This window comes from Symphalangus syndactylus, chromosome 3 (assembly GCF_028878055.3).
Source record: "Symphalangus syndactylus isolate Jambi chromosome 3, NHGRI_mSymSyn1-v2.1_pri, whole genome shotgun sequence".
Lineage (NCBI taxonomy): Eukaryota > Metazoa > Chordata > Mammalia > Primates > Hylobatidae > Symphalangus > Symphalangus syndactylus.
In genome coordinates, this window is record NC_072425.2 from 73,635,990 (window position 1) to 73,655,597 (window position 19,608).

The window sequence follows — 19,608 nt, forward strand, 5'->3', positions numbered from 1 at the left end:
TCCTAAATCTTCCTTTGGATTTTCATGTAAAATACTGAGCGCTCTTTCTTTGACCAAATAACAAACACAAAACACATCATTTGGGATGTTTGGTCTGGGGAAAAGTTATCATTCTTGCTGTTCATGTGGTACCTGGGGAGCTGGTTAGAACTGCAGAGGCCTAAGCCCTACCCCAGATGTATTGAATCAGAGCCTATATTTTTGACAAGGTCCCCAAGTAAGTTCTGTGCACATTAAAATTAGAGAAGCACAGCCCCATCTAGAGCCGCCAGTGTTAACAGTAGCTTCAATAATGAATTAAAGGATTGTTGAATAACTAGCTCTGATATTTCAGTCACTCACCTTCCCTGGGTCTCTGTATCCTCATTTGAAAAGCAAAAGAATGGAACGGATTCTTTTGAAGAGTCCCATGATTGCCAAGATATCTCTAAACTCTGTTTTCTTTCCAAGACAGTGACTACTTCATAGCCAGTGCTGAAAGACTTACTAAAGAAAAAAAGACATGGTCAGGTCAAACACAGTCCCTCTCCTCAAAGCTCTTGCAACGTAGGGAGATAAAATTGACACATGGGAAAAACAACCAGAAAAAAAATATGTATCACACTGGGTTTAAGACTTATACTGCATCAGCCTGAACTTACATTCTCAGGAAAAGTCATGTTGGATGAAACAAAGGCCTTTGAAAGATGAGAATGCTTTCTGTAGATGAAAGGGGCGAGACTGCATTATCTAGGACTAGGAGGGGGAGCAGCACTGGCCAAATGCAGGGAGAAGTGAGGAAAGCCTCAGAATTGGCAAGATTATGTCAAGTTACAGGGGATGCTGAGGGCAAGAATGGGGAGTTTACATCTAAGAGAAGAATTTTAATTGAGAAATAATACGGTCCAAAAGGGATTGAAGAAAGAAATCTGCCTGTTGGTGTCTCATAGAGAGGTCAGTAGGAGGCTGTTTCTGTAATTCAAATGGACATCCTTATTGTAAGGAGAATACATTCTTAAAATGGCAACTGAAGAAATAGAGAAAAGGAGCTGGTTGAGAGCACTGTTTTGATAAGTGGACCATTAGGATTTGGAGACTGATTGGTCATAGGTAAACGAAAAGGAGACGTACAGAGAGACAGAGCCTTTTACACCTTTGAGGTAAAGAGAAAGGGCCCTGGGGTCAGACCTGGGCTGTGAGCACTCTCATACTAGCATAGTGAACTTGAGAACATGATGGATTCTTTCTGTTCCCATCAGTAAAATGTGGGTGAAACCAACATCCCTGTTGTTGGGAGGAGTATGTGAGAAGGTACAAGTAGAACACACAGCATGCATGTGCTTGGTGCACAGTAAATACACAAGGTTCTTGTATTCTGGTTATTTTGTTGTTCTTGTTTTTTTGGGACTTTTTTTTTCTCTTTTTTTTTTTGGAGTTGGAGTCTCGCTCTTGTCGCCCAGGCTGGAGTGCAGTGTTCCAGTGGCGCGATCTCAGCTCACCGCAACCTCCGCCTCCTGGGTTCAAGTGATTCTTCTGCCTCAGCCTCCCAAGTAGCTAGGATTACAGGTGCGCACCACTGCACCCAGCTAATTTTTTGTATTTTTAGTAGAGACAGGGTTTCACCATGTTGGCCATGCTGATCTTGAACTTCTGACCTCAGGTAATCTGCCTGCCTTGGCCTCCCAAAGTGCTAGGATTACAGGCGTGAGTCACTGTGCCTGGCTGGAATTTTTTTTTTCTTAGTAAAGTAATTGTGAGCAGTGAGAAAAATGTGAAGAGAGCCCACGAGTAGTGTGACCTCACCTACTGTCTCTCTTTCTTCATCTGTAAGATGGGGAGCTGGGATCAAGGGGATCTCTTAGGTCATTCATTCATTCATTCACTCTCTTGATTGCTTACTAGCTGAGTAACAAACATTCCGTGACAATGAACACAGCTTTGTATGGGTTAGGCTACTTCAAAAGGTATTTCAACATATTGAGTAGTTCTATTGGTCTTTTCCAGTGAGCTGCTCACCTGATCAATAAGTAGACCCTTTTCATTTCTTACTGTTATATTGTATGTATAACTATGGAAGACCTAAAGTAAATTATTTATCAAGGGAGGCTTATTCCTAAAAATGAATTTATTTATTACCAATTAGTATGAATAATTGAACTCCATAATATGTCACTTAGCTAGTTAAGCTTGCTGAAATTATTGCACAATATCTGTATTAATTTAGTATGAATTGTAATCTCCCTTCACACTATGTGAGTTAATAATGTACGCATATCTATTCCCAGGTACAAACTATGGCTCTGGATCTCACAGCATGTTTGTGCCTGGTGCACAATAAATATACAAGTTTCTTGTATTCTGGTTATTTTGTTGTTCTTGTTTTTTGGGATTTTTTTTTCTTTTTTTTGGAGACAGAGTCTCCCTCTTGTTGCCCAGGCTGGAGTGTAATGGTGCAGTGGCTAGATGAAATGTATAGGTGCAGATCTACATGGAGAATTTTGGGGTTCCAAAAGCCACAATCATAGCAACTCAGAAATGTTAGGAATTACTCTGTAGTCTTGCAAGAGGCAAATAATTTTAGGAGTATTTTTATACTTTAGATGCTTTTCTATGTTTAAGAAAAGTGTAATTTATATCGCACCTTAGGAGAACATAAGTCCACATTAAATTGGGGTTCTTTAAAGTGATACGTTAAAGTTGATAAATAAGAGAACAGTAACTTGAAAAGCAATTTCTTAACACGTCTCACACTAAAGCATTCTTGGTTTGTATAGTCTGGAAGCCTTGTAAGTCCCAGTTCTACTTTATTTTACTAAATAACCTGTTCTGGAATTAGTCAAAATGAAATAAATTCAATTCAGCAGAACCCCCAAATTTTAACTATTCAAGTCGCTAAACCACACTACTCAAGTAGCAGTGTACAGGCACAGCAAAAATGTTATTCTTTTTTTTTTTTTTTTTTATTATACTTTAGGGTTTTAGGGTACATGTGCACAATGTGCAGATTTGTTACATATGTATCCATGTGCCATGTTGATTTCCTGTACCCATTAACTCGTCATTTAGCATTAGGTGTATCTCCTAATGCTGTCCCTCCCCCCTCCCCCCACCCCACAACAGTCCCCGGAGTGTGATGTTCCCCTTCCTGTGTCCATGAGTTCTCATTGTTCAATTCCCACCTATGGGTGAGAACATGCGGTGTTTGGTTTTTTGTCCTTGCGATAGTTTACTGAGAATGATGTTTTCCAGTTTCATCCATGTCCCTACAAAGGACACGAACTCATCATTTTTTATGACTGCATAGTATTCCATGGTGTATATGTGCCACATTTTCTTAATCCAGTCTATCGTTGTTGGACATTTGGGTTGGTTCCAACTCTTTGCTATTGTGAATAGTGCCGCAATAAACATACGTGTGCATGTGTCTTTATAGCAGCATGATTTATAGTCCTTTGGGTATATACCCAGTAATGGGATGGCTGGGTCAAATGGTATTTCTAGTTCGAGATCCCTGAGGAATCGCCACACTGACTTCCACAATGGTTGAACTAGTTTACAGTCCCACCAACAGTGTAAAAGTGTTCCTATGTCTCCACATCCTCTCCAGCACATGTTGTTTCCAGATTTTTTAATGATGGCATTCACAATTGCTTCAAAGAGAATAAAATACCTAGGAATCCAACTTACAAGGGATGTGAAGGACCTCTTCAAGGAGAACTACAAACCACTGCTCAATGAAATAAAAGAGGATACAAACAAATGGAAGAACATTCCATGCTCACGGGTTTGAAGAATCAATATCGTGAAAATGGCCATACTGACCAAGGTAATTTATAGATTCAATGCCATCCCCATCAAGCTACCAATGACTTTCTTCACAGAATTGGAAAAAACTACTTTAAAGTTCATATGGAACCAAAAAAGAGCCCGCATCGCCAAGTCAATCCTAAGCCAAAAGAACAAAGCTGGAGGCATCACGCTACCTGACTTTAAACTATACTACAAGGCTACAGTAGCCAAAACAGCAAGGTACTGGTACCACAACAGAGACATAGATCAATGGAACAGAACAGAGCCCTCAGAAATGATGCCGCATAGCTACAACTATCTGATCTTTGACAAACCTGACAAAAACAAGAAATGGGGAAAGGATTCCCTATTTAATAAATGGTGCTGGGAAAACTGGCTAGCCATATGTAGAAAGCTGAAACTGGATCCCTTCCTTACACCTTATACAAAAATTAATTCAAGATGGATTAAAGACTTAAATGTTAGACCTAAAATCATTAAAATCCTACAAGAAAACCTAGGCAATACCATTCAGGACATAGGCGTGGGCAAGGACTTCATGTCTAAAACACCAAAAGCAATGGCAACAAAAGCCAAAATCGACAAATGGGATCTCATTAAACTAAAGAGCTTCTGCACAGCAAAAGAAACTATCATCAGAGTGAACAGACAACCTACAGAATGGGAGAAAAATTTTGCAACCTACTCATCTGACAAAGGGCTAATATCCAGAATCTACAATGAACTCAAACAAATTTACAAGAAAAAAACAAACAACCCCATCAAAAAGTGGGCAGAGGACATGAACAGACACTTCTCAAAAGAAGACATTTATGCAGCCAAACAACACATGAAGAAATGCTCATCATCACTGGCCATCAGAGAAATGCAAATCAAAACCACAGTGAGATACCATCTCACACCAGTTAGAATGGCCATCATTAAAAATGTTATTCTTTCATCTTTATCTTAAACCACTTTACTGAGGTATGACTGGCATGCAAAAAGCTGAATACAATTAGTATATGCAACTTGATGAGTTTGGAGATATACCTGGGAAATCAGCACAATCAAGGCCATAAGCTTACCCAACACCTCCAAAGTGTTCTTCTGTCCTTTTATTTATTTATCCTTTTCTTTATTCTTTTATTTTATAGCATTCATTATAAATATTTCTTATAAAGAGACTCTCAATGAAGATTTTTAAAAGAAGCTTTTACTTAAGAAACTCCTCTGTTTGCCTCTGATACTCCAGTACCCCCTCTTCTGCCTGAATGCTCCTTGTGTGGCACAAAAGTACACATTAGTGAAAATTTCTGTTGATAGATATCTGAAAGTTTTTGCCCTCTGCATGAGAGTTGGTGCACAAAAGATGCCATTTTTCATATTGTAAACTCTAGTCAAATTCTAGTGATATAATGTACTTAGCTAAAATTGTCAACATTTACTCTGTATTCTGGAATCATTTTTTGCTAGATAAGTCTAATCAATATAGAAACAACTGTATTGGATGCCAACACTTTGGATTTCTGGCATATATGTTCAGGAAACTTTAGCTCTTTGGTATCTCTTGATGATGCAGCTTATTTTATTAAGCTGCTTTCATATTCTGCGTGCTTTTGCCTCATGTTTCAGCTAAATATATTTCAAATATACTTTAACGAAAGAATACAGAAACAATTTTTGAGGCTTTGAAACAATGGAGTTTTCCAGACCCAAAAGTATGGCAGTAAATTGTCATCTCCTGGATAATCTTATTTATAAATTGAAAAGCATATGTTTGTATGATTACATGCAGGCCTATTCATTTTGTGGTTATGCAACTTCAACATTCATACTTAAATTCCAGAATTAATAATTTTCCCTTCTTTCCCACACAACATAGGCTTTAGAATGCCATAACTCTAATTGTTACCATTCATTTATATGCTGTATTGTCCAGTGCTTTAGTTCTATCACTTTCCACTGTAAATTAGATGTTATTTTATATTATATACCCAATACTTTTTAAGATTTACCTTATATTAACTAATATCTTAGTTTATCTTCCTACCTTACAACCCAGATCATCCATTTTGGATCATATAAGTCCTGCTTCCTATATATATTTTAAAACTTCCTTCAGGCCAGGCGCGGTGGCTCACGCCTGTAATCCCATCACTTTGAGAGGCCGAGGCGGGCAGATCACAAGGTCAGGAGCTCCAGACCAGCCTAGCCAAGATGATGAAACCCCATCTCTACTAAAAATACAAAAAAAAATGGCTGGGCCTGGTGGTGGGCACCTGTAGCTATAATCCCAGCTACTCGGGAGGCTGAGGCAGGACAATTGCTTGAACCCAGGAGGCAGAGGTTGCAGTAAGCCGAGATCATGCCATTGTGTTCCAGCCCAGGCGACACTGCAAGACTCTATCTCAAAACAAACAACAACAACAACAAAAACAACTTTCTTCAGTGAAGGTGCCTAGAAGTAAACTCTGTCAGTTTTGGCAGTATGAAAACATCTATAATCTGCTCTCATTTTTTAAAAGATAGTTTTGCTGAATATAGAATTCTAGATTGACAGGTAATTTCTCTTGACACGTGGAAGGTTCTGGCTTCAGGTGTCTATTGTTGCTGTTGAGGAGTAGGTCTTCAGTCTAATGACTATTCTTGGTACGGGATCTGTCTTTATTTCCAGCTACTTCTGAGGAATTTCCCATCCCTTTGGTGTTACGTGTGATGAGTATGTAAGTGAGGTTTCTTTTCATTTATCCTGCTTGGGATTCACTGAACTTTCTACATCTTAGAATTGGTATCTTTCTATAATTCTGAGGAATATTCAGCGAATATTTCTTCCAATATTTCCTCCTCCCCATCATCTCTTTTACTTCTATCTATAATTCTGATTATCTCCTCCAAGCTCCTTTATTTTCCTTTCATGTTTTCAAATCCTTTGTTTTCCTGGCTGCATCTCATTTATTTTCTGGATCTATTATCATTATATCTAATATGTAATTTAACTTATCCATTTTAATTTTCATTTACTTATTACATTTTAATTACTAGAAGTTCTGTTTGGTTCTTTTCAGATGTATATATATATGTATGTATATGTCATTTTTTAGTTTCTTGCTCCTTACTCTTATACTCAATCATCTCATTTATGCTTTTTAACATATTAACAGTTATATTATAGCCTGTATCTGATCGTTTCAATGACTTTGAGGATCTTATTTTGGTGCCTGTTGTTTCTATTGGTTCTCATTCATGCTGCCTTATTTCCTGTATAATTTATTTTATGGTTTTACTATGAAATACTTATTTCCCCATGAGAATTATTTCAGGCATGGATTGATGACATATTCTTCCCCAGAGAACCTGCATTTACTTCTACCAGTTATCTGGAACTATTGTCCGGCCAGAACTATTTAACATTAAACACTGCTTGGCAATTCTTAAACCACATTGATAGTGTGAATATAGACAAGGCCTGTGTGGGGGCCTGATTGTGTTTAAAAATAATCAGAGGGGAAATTTTTTCCTCATTTACCTATAGTCAAGGTTGAGGTAGGCAAGTTTTCTTGCCATCTTCTTCTGTACATCAGGCTTATTTAGTTTTTTTTCTTTCTTATACTTGAGGATGAGCCCTTTGAAGTGTACCAGCCCTATGTGGGATCCCATATTAAACTCTCCCATAAAATCATTCAATTCCGCCCTGCATGCAATCATTAAATCAGATGCTCTAGGTCTTCCAGGCTTTAGGAAAGACACTCAGGGTCAAATCCTGCTTTGGTACTCCCTAACCTCCTGAGGTTCTAAACTGCTTCTTTGTTTAGGAGTCTCAATAATTCTTTTTTTTTGTGCCAGCTCAGAAACGTATTTCAAAGGACTTTCTATATATGCCCAGTTTTTCAGTTGTTTCTAGCTAGAAATTGAAGTTTTTTTGTTGTTGTTGTTTGTTTGTTTTTTGAGATGGAGTCTCGCTCTGTCATCCAGGCTGGAGTGCAGTGGCGCAATCTCGGCTCACTGCAAGCCCCGCCTCCTGGGTTCACGCCATTCTCCTGCCTCAGCCTCTCCGAGTAGCTGGGACTACAGGCACCCGCCACCACGCCCGGCTAATTTTTTGTATTTTTAGCAGAGACGGGGTTTCACCGTGGTCTCGATCTCCTGACCTCGTGATCCGCCCGCCTGGGCCTCCCAAAGTGCTGGGATTACAAGTGTGACCCACCACGCCCGGCCAAAGTTTTTACATAATTACATTGAGACCTAAATGAGTATCTCTATATATATGGTTATATACATATTTATTACTGCATATATTTATAGTATTTCATTTATATAGACTTATTATAACTTTATTTCCAGTTGCATCTGGTAACACCTTGATATTTGCTATACACTCAAATTTTCAACTATTCTTCAAGAATAGTTGTCCTGCTTTTTGTTACTTGTCTTCTTTAAAAGATAGAGTAACATTACATTTGGTATGCAGTTGTTATAGCTATAAATAAATGTAATTCACTATTACCTTATTTTAAAATTCTCATTACATTATGTAGAACTGTAGAATCTTTCAAATCCTCTCAAAATAATAGGGTCACAGAAATAATAATATGTGCATCTAGTTAATATAAAGAGATATGAAAAATATTAGAAACATTTGAACTGTTGTACACATGTAAAGGGTGGTGAAATATAAACATAATTTCCTTTGAGCAAAGAACTCAGTCTGGGAAAAGTCATGCTTGCACATTTTAGAAAATCTAATCATTTCAAAATGAATTATCATAATTTCAAGAAAGCCTTTAAAAATACGAACTCTATCTAATGAAGGCTCTTTTGATAAAGCAAATGATCACCCCTTTAAAAAAAAATCTGATTTTATATAAGACATTTTTGTCACATAACTACACATATAATTGCAATCAGTAAAGATAACCAGCCTTAGCCAGTCCTGCCTTGTCTCCCTAATTTATGTCCTTTCTTCTTCCAGTATGTGCGAGTATCTTTTGATACAAAACCTGATCTCCTCTTACACCTGATGACCAAGGAATGGCAGCTGGAGCTTCCCAAGCTTCTCATCTCTGTCCATGGGGGCCTGCAGAACTTTGAACTTCAGCCAAAACTCAAGCAAGTCTTTGGGAAAGGGCTCATCAAAGCAGCTATGACAACTGGAGCGTGGATATTCACTGGAGGGGTTAACACAGGTAGTTGCAAGTGGAACGGAGAAAGTCAGCATAGGCCATGGGAATGTTGTGCCTGATATAATTTTCTGCTAAGGTTAATTATCTCTATATCACCCCACTTCATCCCTACCCATGAGTCCATGGTTGCTGGTTATCTCTCCCTCCTTTATCTAAATGAGAACTGTAAAGTTATTTCTTAACCAAGAAGAATTACTTACACATAAGAAATGGGTTGGGATATTTAATAGTTGACTATACAGAATTCATAAACATGACTAATGGAAATTCACAGTATATTTTTAAATAGCTCAAGTTGCCAATAATTCTTTAAGGAATGACTTCTGCTTTAAATTGGAAGCCCTACCTCTGTCCTTTACACAATTTCAAGTTTGGTGCCAAATAGCTTTAATTTTTGCAAAATGATGTTTCCATCTGGGACATAAAGGCAAAGTCTAGGGCATTACATGTTTATTGTTTAAAATATTTTATTAACTCCTCACTGTGCCAATAGAAGACACACCTCACTCTGAATTCCAAAGAATTTTTCCTTCTTGCCATCTATATTGTGACACAGATGCATTCTCAAATCAATTCTTACTGGCCCACCTATAGTTAAGTGCTTATTTACAGAACATTTTTGATGTGCACCAGATAATGGAATGGATGCCTGTAAATGTTTTTGGCACATTCCCCCAGCCTGAAGTCTGAGGTGCCAATTGGAAATACAGAGGTAATGTTGCAATAAGTTAGGCAAACTTATTACAAGCCCCAAAGTCTGTACATGTGGATACATTCGTAGTTAATGGAATATTCTAAACATAACTCTGGACCAGTTAGTTTTAAATAACACTTTATCTCGGGCCAGGTATGGTGGCTCATGCCTGTAATCCCAGCACTTTGGGAGGCCAAGGCGGGTGGATCACCTGAGGTCAGGAGTTCAAGACAAGCCTGGCCAACATGGTGAAACTCTGTCTCTACTAAGAATGCAAAAATTAGCCCAGCGTGATGGTGGGCGCCTGTAGTCCCAGCTACTCAGGAGGCTGAACCAGAAGAATTGCTTGAACCTGGGAGGTGGAGGTTGCAGTGAGCCAAGATCGTGCCACCACACTCCAGCCTGGGCAACAAGAGCAAAACTCTGCCTCAAAAAATAAAAATAACACATTATCTTAATGTTGTTTAATTTTGCATTTGTAGTTTGGATGCTGTTTGAGTAAGACCTACACTAATTCTCTTAAATACCTAGAATTTGTGAACATTCTGCACACAGCTACATAAGGATATTTCAGTGATGAAGTCTGCAGACTGCTCATGTTCGATGTTATTATGTGAAATTCTGATTCAGCCCATACACTGACATGATCTTAGAATGACCTGCTTAGCTCTTTACTCCTTATCCTGTAGTAATCAAATATCTGCAGAGCAATTTTTCTTTCAGTGACTGTTCAGGTTTGGAGCTCCACGTTTCCCTCTCAACTAAGCAGGCCTCATTGGCTTGTGATTATTGTCTATTGCATTCCTGTCACATAGAGACCAACTCAAAGGGTTCTACAGGTTCAAAAGAAAGTCTTACCAATGCTCTATTTCTAAGAACTTGGAATATTGTTTACTGTTTTTGTTCTTTTATAAAATGCATTCAATATCAAAAGAAGAATTTATAGCCTACATGCTACAAACCCAAGAGTTCATCTCTGCCTCACTCCAGGCTTAGTGTTCAATCCAATACCCAAAGTGAGGTTCTTAACGATAAAATGTTAAAGTTAGGTAAGAAGTATTGATAGAATTGTGCAGACAGATGAGCATACCATAAAGTTAAACTTCTTGTCCAGGGCTGGCCCTGAAAGGAGTTTTGTACTGGAAACAATTGGAAACAATTTAATACCAATATTCACAGCCTTATTTTGGGGAGTTTTGTTTTGTTGTTTTTTGGTTCGGGTCTGTTTTTTGTTTGTTTGTTTGTTTGTTTTACCAGTTCTCTCACTCAGAAGATTCATGGATAAGATAATAAGTGAAAATTATATTCTTTCCAACACTCTTGAATAGCTCAACATGATTAATGGCCATTTACACTGTTTTGTTATTTGCTTTTTAAACAGTGATTCTTTCTGTTTCATCTTATGAATATTTCAGTATTAAGTTACCTAAATACACGTCTTTTCCCATGATTAAATTGCCTGATGTGTTTCATGTGTTTAGTTAGTTTAGTGCGCAGCGTCTGAGCCCTTCCTCTAGTCTAGCCCCTGAGGTGTAGGAAGATGAATAAGGCACTGACCCTCCAAATTTCCTCTCAAACAGTTTTACTGTTAGAAGAGACATCTTCACATATAATTATGAATCACTGCAGAACATGTTAAGTGACATACTGAGCTATTCAAAATTGACAAACTGCAATATGTTCAAATGGAGAAGAAATCAAATCCAACTCAACATTCATATAGGAAATGGCACTAGGTATAAATTTTTCCTGGAGAAATGGGTGGAATTTTGATAAGCAGAAACATCTTTTCTTAGAGGATATATCTTATATGTCTTCCTATAAAAATGAACATTTGAGAGGGAGGTTAAGAGAATTAGAAATTGCATCTTCTTTAAATGATTTTTAAAAAGGTAAGAGTTATGCTGCCTAACATCTTGTAAACTGAATTTTCTCACCCTTAACTATGATGGGGAAGGTCATTTTAACAGAAGAGGAAAATAATTAGAATGGTGAAGATTAAAAGGTGTGTCTATATATTTTAACATAAATTTTCCACAGAATAATCCAACATTGTCTTTATGAGTAGGTTCTCATAAAGGTTAACAAAATCTCAAACTAAGTAACTCATGTCTTTGAATGAATTTAACTCATATACAGACTGTGGTGTAGATTTAACATACCATTATACATGGTGCTTTTAACATGACACAGTCAAGCTGCTGGTTCCTAATCATGCTAACAAATTATTATGCTTATAAGAAAAAGAGTTTCTAGTTTAAAAAATTGTATTTATTCTTTTTATAGACATTGGGTGCTTTTTGTTTTTTTGATATAAATTGGAGTAAGAAATGCAATGCTAGAATTCATATACAAATCTGGCCAATGCATCTGGCGTTACAGCCACGAGTTTGTTTCCTCCTAAATACAAGTAGTTTGTATAGAAATGCGTCAAAATTTTATATTCAATTTATTTAGCCTCGGGAGAAACCATTACCACAGTTTTCTTTAGAATGATGAAAAGATATTTGCTTTAAAAGACAAAATCAATGCTTCTCTGTTTTTTTTTTTTTTTTTAGGTGTTATTCGTCATGTTGGAGACGCCTTGAAGGATCATGCATCTAAGTCTCGAGGAAAGATATGCACCATAGGTATTGCCCCCTGGGGAATTGTGGAAAACCAGGAGGACCTCATTGGAAGAGATGTAAGTCCTGAGTGCTGTCCCTTTCCATGACTTCTCCTAGAGAGGATATCAGAAAAGTATAACAAAATTAGTATTCAAAATGTGCATATTATAGTACTCTTTTGGTCCCTACTCACTAAAATGAAACTTACGTTAAGGAATGGTTTCTTGGGCAAATATTTATTTTCTAAAATCTCTAGGCAAACTCCAGGTCAATTCTTACGATCAAGAAAGGTCCAAAGTAAGACTTACCACCTGTCCCCTCTCTGCTTAAATCAAGCAGTGGTCTTTCTTCTCCCATCAAATCCTGCAATTACTCTTGGTATAATGATATCAAGATTCATTAAACCACTTAATATATGGCAACATGAACTCATTGACAGATATACTAAACACGGACTCTCCGCACCCCAGGGCTCTAGCATCTTTATAATGTGAGTATCTTTCACCTAGCTCCTGAGAGCTGCAGAGAGAGATTCTTTTCATTTCAAAGTACCATGAGGTCTAGCTGAGCCACAAAACTTTTTTTTAGGCCGGGCGCGGTGGCTCACGCTTGTAATCCCAGCACTTTGGGAGGCCGAGGCGGGTGGATCATGAGGTCAGGAGATTGAGACCACGATGAAACCCCGTCTCTACTAAAAATACAAAAAATTAGCCGGGTGTGATGGCGGGCGCCTGTAGTCCCAGCTACTCGGAGAGGCTGAGGCAGGAGAATGGCGTGAACCCAGGAGGCGGAGCTTGCAGTGAGCCGAGATTGCGCCACTGCACTCTAGCCTGGGCGACAGAGCGAGACTCCGTCTCAAAAAAAAAAAAACAACAAAAAAAAACTTTTTTAAAAAGTGGCTAAGAATTAATTGGTCTTAAACTACTTCTTCTATTATGCAATACAATGCAACCATCTTATTTTAATCCAACACAATATATGCAATTTTTAAAAATGCAATGCAAAATACTTTGAATTAAAAAATAAATGTCATCATAGGGCTCACTGTCCTGCCCTTTGCAAATCTTAAAATGTGTAGTGTGAGTTACCTATGGCAATGCAGGCATTTAAAAAAGGAGGTAGGATCCATTTGACCCTGAGCAGAGATACTTTCCCCAGGGGCTTGCATTTCTCCTGAAAATTTACCTAAATGGGACAGACTGTGATGCATTTGAGCGGCAGACACTTTCATCTCAGTTTTAAATAAAACATGTGTTTCAAAAAAAACTAAATGTCATGAAACACAAGCGGTAAACAAACACTGTTGACCTTAAAAAATATCTTTATGGGGTACGAATGCAGATGTCTTATGTACATATATTGCATAGTGATTAAATCTAGGCTTTTAGTGTACCCATCACCTGAATAGTGAACATCGTACCCAACAGCTGATTTTTCAGCCCTCAACCCTCCCACCTTTTTTAGTGTCCAATGTCCATATTCCACTCTGTATGTCCATGTGTGCCTAGTATTTAGCCCCCACTTACAAGTGAGAACATGCAGTATTTGACTATGTTTCTGAGTTATTTTACTTAGGAAAATGGCCTCCAGTTCCATCCGTGTTGCTGCAAAAGATAGGATTTCACTCTCTGTTATGACTGGGCAGTATCCCACCATGTATATATATATATATATATACATGGTGGGATATATATATATATATATATATATATATATATATATATATATATATGGTGGGATATATCTCTCTCTATATATATATGGTGGGATGTATCTATATATATATCCAGTCCTCCATTCCTCCACTGATGGACACTTAGGTTGATTCCGTATTTTTTCCATTGTTGATTGTGCTGCAATAAATATATAAGTGCAGGTGTCTTTTTTATATAATGATTTATTTCCTTAATAAAAAAACACTTTAAATCCATTAGAACCTTTATTTTAAGTGATAACAAGTATCCACATCAATGATATCAGATTCCATGTATAAATGCTAATTTATCCAGGATACATAGGATAAGGAATGAGATATCAGTTTCATTACTGTTAATATTCTCTTAATTAAAATTTATTGACTGTTTCATATTACATACAAATTGAATATCTCAGCAACAATTTCCGAAGTGTTATATAGGCAGACCTGACTGGAAAAGTAAGTGTTACTAATTTCTTCAAAGTATCTGAGGCTAGTCTTTCATGTAATATATTTGGGGTAATACTTAGATTCCAAATTGGCTTTTAATTGTATGTTGATTTTGCACTAGAACAAATATATGTCTTAAAGAATTAGAATATGCCAAAATGCTTTCAGCACCAAAATCATTTAATAATGCATATTAATACATAAGTTAATTGTTTAAAATGTGTTGATTCAAAAGTCATTTTGAAATGTTCATAGCTTCAGGATCTCTCTTGTAAACTCAAATTACTATTTTTCAATTTGAAGGGGGACACTACTTTGAACTTTCTCATTCAGATGAACTATGAATAAATGGCAGTTGATTATTTCTTTATGCAAGATAGAGTAATTAAATAATTTCCTTAGTTGCCTAAGCGTTTCCAGAGAATGCTGGCCTACTGGCTCTTTGTATTATTTTGTTTGTTCATCTTATAAATTTTATAAGATTGCAGAAAGACAGTAATTCTATTACATTTACTTACCTGTTGAATTAGAAGAATCACTTCTGATTCTTCTACCTCCCATTCCAACTTTTTCTCTGACTTCACCTTCTCCCTTCGCTCCTCATTTTTTTTCTTCTTTTGTTTCTCCCCATTCTTCTGCTTGGTTGTATGCAACTAGAAACTTATGCATTCCAACGGGACTTACTGACATTGTCTGCCTTCCCAGCTGAACATAGTCTTGATCCTAGCACACAGGGCAGAAAAATGTTCAGTACATGTGTGCATCCATCATCCCTGTTCCTGAGGGTCTCGTAAAGGCAAACCACAGCTCACAAAGAACCAGGTGGACCACGGGAGAGACTATTGCAAATAGGAAATGAAAGTGGCAGGTTATAGAGAACACAGGAAAGACAGTTGTATTTTACTTTTTCCGTAACTCTTTCACAGGGATCTATTGAATTTTGACCACTCTGTTACCTTCTTCCCTTAAAACTGGGGAACTAGAATATACCTAGGATTTCTCAGACTCTTGTGTGATAATAGAGTTAGTTTTTCAAGTTATAAATTATTCGGAGTGAAAGTACTATTTTTGGTGTACAGGATTTATGACATAGTTTGAGATAAATTTTTGTATGTGTTCACTATTCCAATATGATAGCTAAAAGGTAATGTTAGGTTGCCATTAAAAGAGGTGTTTGAATAAAATGGTGGTGGTCACTAGTGAAGATTTCCCTCAAGATTATCAAATTAAAAATATTATCTGGTAAGCTTCTTACACAGTCGCAACTCTTTTCTCAGCTAGCTTAATGTACTGCCATCTGTCCTTTTCCTCCCGTTTTATATAATCAAAATCACATGTAATAAACATCAAAAAATAAACCTTTTAGCATCAGACATCAGGTAGCAGAGAAAAACAAAACAATGTATTATTAAAAATCTTTACCACTTCAGAATTCTATCAAAATGCAATCATTTGAAAAAATAGAATAGCTGCATCTTTGGTCAAGTCTGTTTATACTCCAGAATAATATTGAAGAGGTACAAAGTAAATGTCAAGGGAAATCTGGGAAATGTATTGGAAATAAATCCAAGGATAAAAGAAAGGCTCCATTTCTTATGCCTGATATTTTATTGCAGTAAATTTATTTCCAAACCGATGGAAAATATAAATTATTTTATTTCTGTGGGGCTGGCTCTCAGATGAGAAGCTTCACTTTTAGAAGCTGAACATTCAAGTACTACTAGAATTATTTTATTTATTGATAGAAGTAGTGAGTGCAGCAATTGCTATTCATCTTAATCCCTTTAGGATGGTGCTAGAGAGGCAAATACTAGTCCTAAAGATAAAGAAGAAAACTTACTTGTCCTTGAGTGTGCTTCTAGATATTCTGAAACATTCACCTCCCTTCAGGTCTCATCTCATCGCTGGGCTTCAAGTTACTTAAGTGTAGAGCGTTTGTCTTTGGATTCTCAGAACCCAACTTAGAGCCTCACACTCAGTAGGTGCTCAGTAAATATTGATGAAGATGGATTGAGCATGATGAAATTCAAGCTACGGGGAAAATAAGTATTATGGAACACATAATGATAAATCTTACCTACTTCACAACTTTATCACAACTTCATCTCTAATCCTACCCCCAAGCTGCATCACATGATTGTGACTACAGTGGGGACATTTTTTAACCAAGCATCTAGATGTAAAACTGTTTTCTTAGATAGCAACTCAAGGTGGAAGGTGGAAGGTGAGGGAGCGGCCTCTTGGGTGTGGAGGTAAAACAGTGTGGGATGGAAACAGGCCTTTCTCTAAAGCTTTTGAAAGATGTGTGATCTACCCATCTGAGGGATAGCACTAACCTTGATGTTTTCAATTTAAATATTATCCATTCTGTTTAACCAAGCCCTTCTTTTCTCAATTAATAGATCAAACAACAGATTTTGGTGAGGAATAAGGCTATGAATACTGAGATGGTAATCATTTTATCCCCTGCCACTTAGGTCTGAAAACATTACACTGTTTCAGTTTTTGAGGCTGACTCCACCTCTGTGGTTTCTCCATATTATTTCTACCATCCCTCTCCTCTATTACTATCCACAATCCTACACTTCATCAAATTTAGCTCAAGGCTCACTTGCACCAGGACATCTTTCCTGACTAACTTCACACTTAACATCATATCCCTGATTGTAATGTTACCACAGCTGTCTTCTTCCTCCCCAGCTGGCTTAGTCTTTTCAGGTTTCTATAACAAAATGCCACAGACCAGGGGGCTTATAAACAATAGAAATTTATTTTTCCACAATTTAGGAGGCTGGACAGCACCTTCCTGCTGTGTCTTCACATGGTAGAAAGAGATAGGGATCTCTCTGGGGTCCCTTTTATAAGGCCCTAATCCCATTCATAGGGCCCCACCCTCATGACCTGATCACCTCCAAAGGTCCCCTCTCCTCACTATCGCCTTGGAAGTTTGAATTTCAACATATAAATTTGGGGGAAGAAGGGACATAAACATTCAGTCCATTGTACCAACTTAATTAAAAACTCCCCAAAATGAGGACTGAATTGTTTATTTCTTGTTAACCCTTAATGTCATAGTATGTATGAACATGACATAGTGACATGCCACTTAAACTCTGTAAGATTTGGTTTCTTCATCTCTATAAAAACACTTACTTTGCCTGTCTTCATACAATTTCTATGAGCATAATCACGATAATAGTAATTATAATTTATTGAGCTCTTATTTGGCTATGCTCTGTGATTGCATATATTAGCTTTACAAGGTATGTATTATACCCCCTTTACAGTTGAGTAAACAAGGATCAAAACCAAGATCCAACTGTCTCTAATGCCCGTTTTCTTAAATATATGTATGTCAAGTAAGATGTTGGAAAATATTCAATGATAGTGTGTCTTTATTGTTGGTTGAGATATTGGCACATATCTGTGACTGTAAACTAAACTCAGAGATAGACTCGATGCATGACCGGAGCCCCTTTCTTTGTCCCTAGAGGATCTTGACTTGGATAGAGGATTCTGAAAGTATCACCAGTATAAAGTCAAGAAGGAACTTCCAATGAAATATAATTTTCATATGACACAGTTTGAATTTAGATTTCCTACTTTAGAAAACAATCTGACCAGATCTGTGTCAGGTAAATGAAGAATTTCTGAGGCCTTGATTGTTTGTCTTCTCTGAAATCTAGATTAACAAGACACATAACAATTTAAAAACCCAGACATAATCAAAAGACAAAGCACTTTCCATTTTAACTTGAGGATGGAAATTGTGTTTGGGTAGATTTACAACACATCATCTTGTGTGGTTATTAAATTATCTTCATATTCAATGATGTCTTCTATTTTCCCTAAACTATAGATTTATTTCTCCAAGTTTTATAGCCTGTAAGGTTTCTTATGTTTAATTGGAAAGTGCTCTTTTGATGCAATCTTTATGTTTCAAGTCAGGAAACATCAAGTCCAATAACACAATTGATTGCTAATTTAATGTAGTTATCAAGTCAGTACATTTGTTACTTATTTCTGAGGCAAGCCAAATATGACTTCATATTATAAGCTCAGAAAACTTCCCAGGAGTGGCCCTGGCATGGAGTTGATTGGATTTTTACGATTAGATTAGATAAGATGTATCTGGGGATGTGCGAGGAAAAGGTCGGAGACAAGGACACTCGCCCAAATCTGTTATAATTATACCAGACAGAGCCAATGCTTGCTGATCCTGGATCACATTCAGGTTTGGAGCTAACTGCCTTAGTCACATTCACTTACGTGGGGAATGCGGTTCTAGTGAGAACAATGATGAGTTTGGATCTGGGCATGTTGATTTTGACTTTCCTTTGAGATATCTACCTACATGAAAATATCTGGCAGACCAGTGACTATGTGAGATAGAAGTTTAGAAGTATGATCTGGCTACACACTTAGATTTGGAAGGCATCTCATACAGATGGCAATTAAAGTCATTGTGGTGGATGGGAGAGTGTACGGATGAGGAAAAGGACGGCTTACCCCGGGATCCTCATAGTCTCCAGCTTTTAATGGATGAGCAGAGGACAAGCAGCCTGCAAAGGAGACCAGAGAAATGTCTGTGGAAGCAAAGTCAGAGGGAGTCATGCAAGGCAAAAGAAGAGTGTGCTTCTGAAGGAGAGTGTAGAGTGCAATGCCAAGTTCTATCAAGAGGCTAAGGAAGGCAGAGACCTGGAAGTGCCCATCCATTTCATCAAGATGGATATCACTGGCATTACTGGTCAAAGCTGTTTCAGAAGAATGGTGACAAGGCAGCAATCTGCAATGGGTTCAGGAGGGAGAAGTGGAGAAGCAGAGTTGGCAGAGACCTCTTAGAGGTTTTGGCTGTGAGGGGGAGAGATCCAGGTAGTCAAAGGGAGCCACAGTGTGGGGGAATTTTTCCTTTAAGATAGGGGAGACTGGAGTTTGTTTATGTGCCGATGGTAGAAAGGGACATAGGGACAGAGAGGTGGTAAGTGATAACTCCTACAAGGGCCATGAGGTGATGGGGCCCAGAGCTAAGGAGGAAAGATCAGCTGCGGGTACACTTGTCACTGAAGGAGAATGGGAGAGAGTATACATGTGGAAGATTGGTGTCAGGGTGTTGAAGGAGTTTTAACCTGGAGGTTTATCATTTGTCACTGAAATAATGATAGCCCCAACAACAACTAAAATAATATTCACATTTCTGTAGAGCTTACTGTC

At 37.6% G+C, this 19,608-nt stretch overlaps 1 protein-coding gene across 23 annotated transcripts in view; it reads left to right on the top strand.

The window, feature by feature from the left end:
- Positions 1-19,608, top strand: part of TRPM3 (transient receptor potential cation channel subfamily M member 3) — a 943,194-nt gene that overhangs the window by 628,573 nt on the left and 295,013 nt on the right. For all 23 annotated transcript variants that reach the window (XM_055272296.2, XM_055272299.2, XM_063636996.1 and 20 more), the window contains exons 4-5: positions 8,741-8,954; positions 12,204-12,328. In XM_055272296.2, the coding sequence (XP_055128271.1) occupies positions 8,741-8,954; positions 12,204-12,328 (339 nt within the window). The remainder of the gene's footprint in view (positions 1-8,740; positions 8,955-12,203; positions 12,329-19,608) is intronic.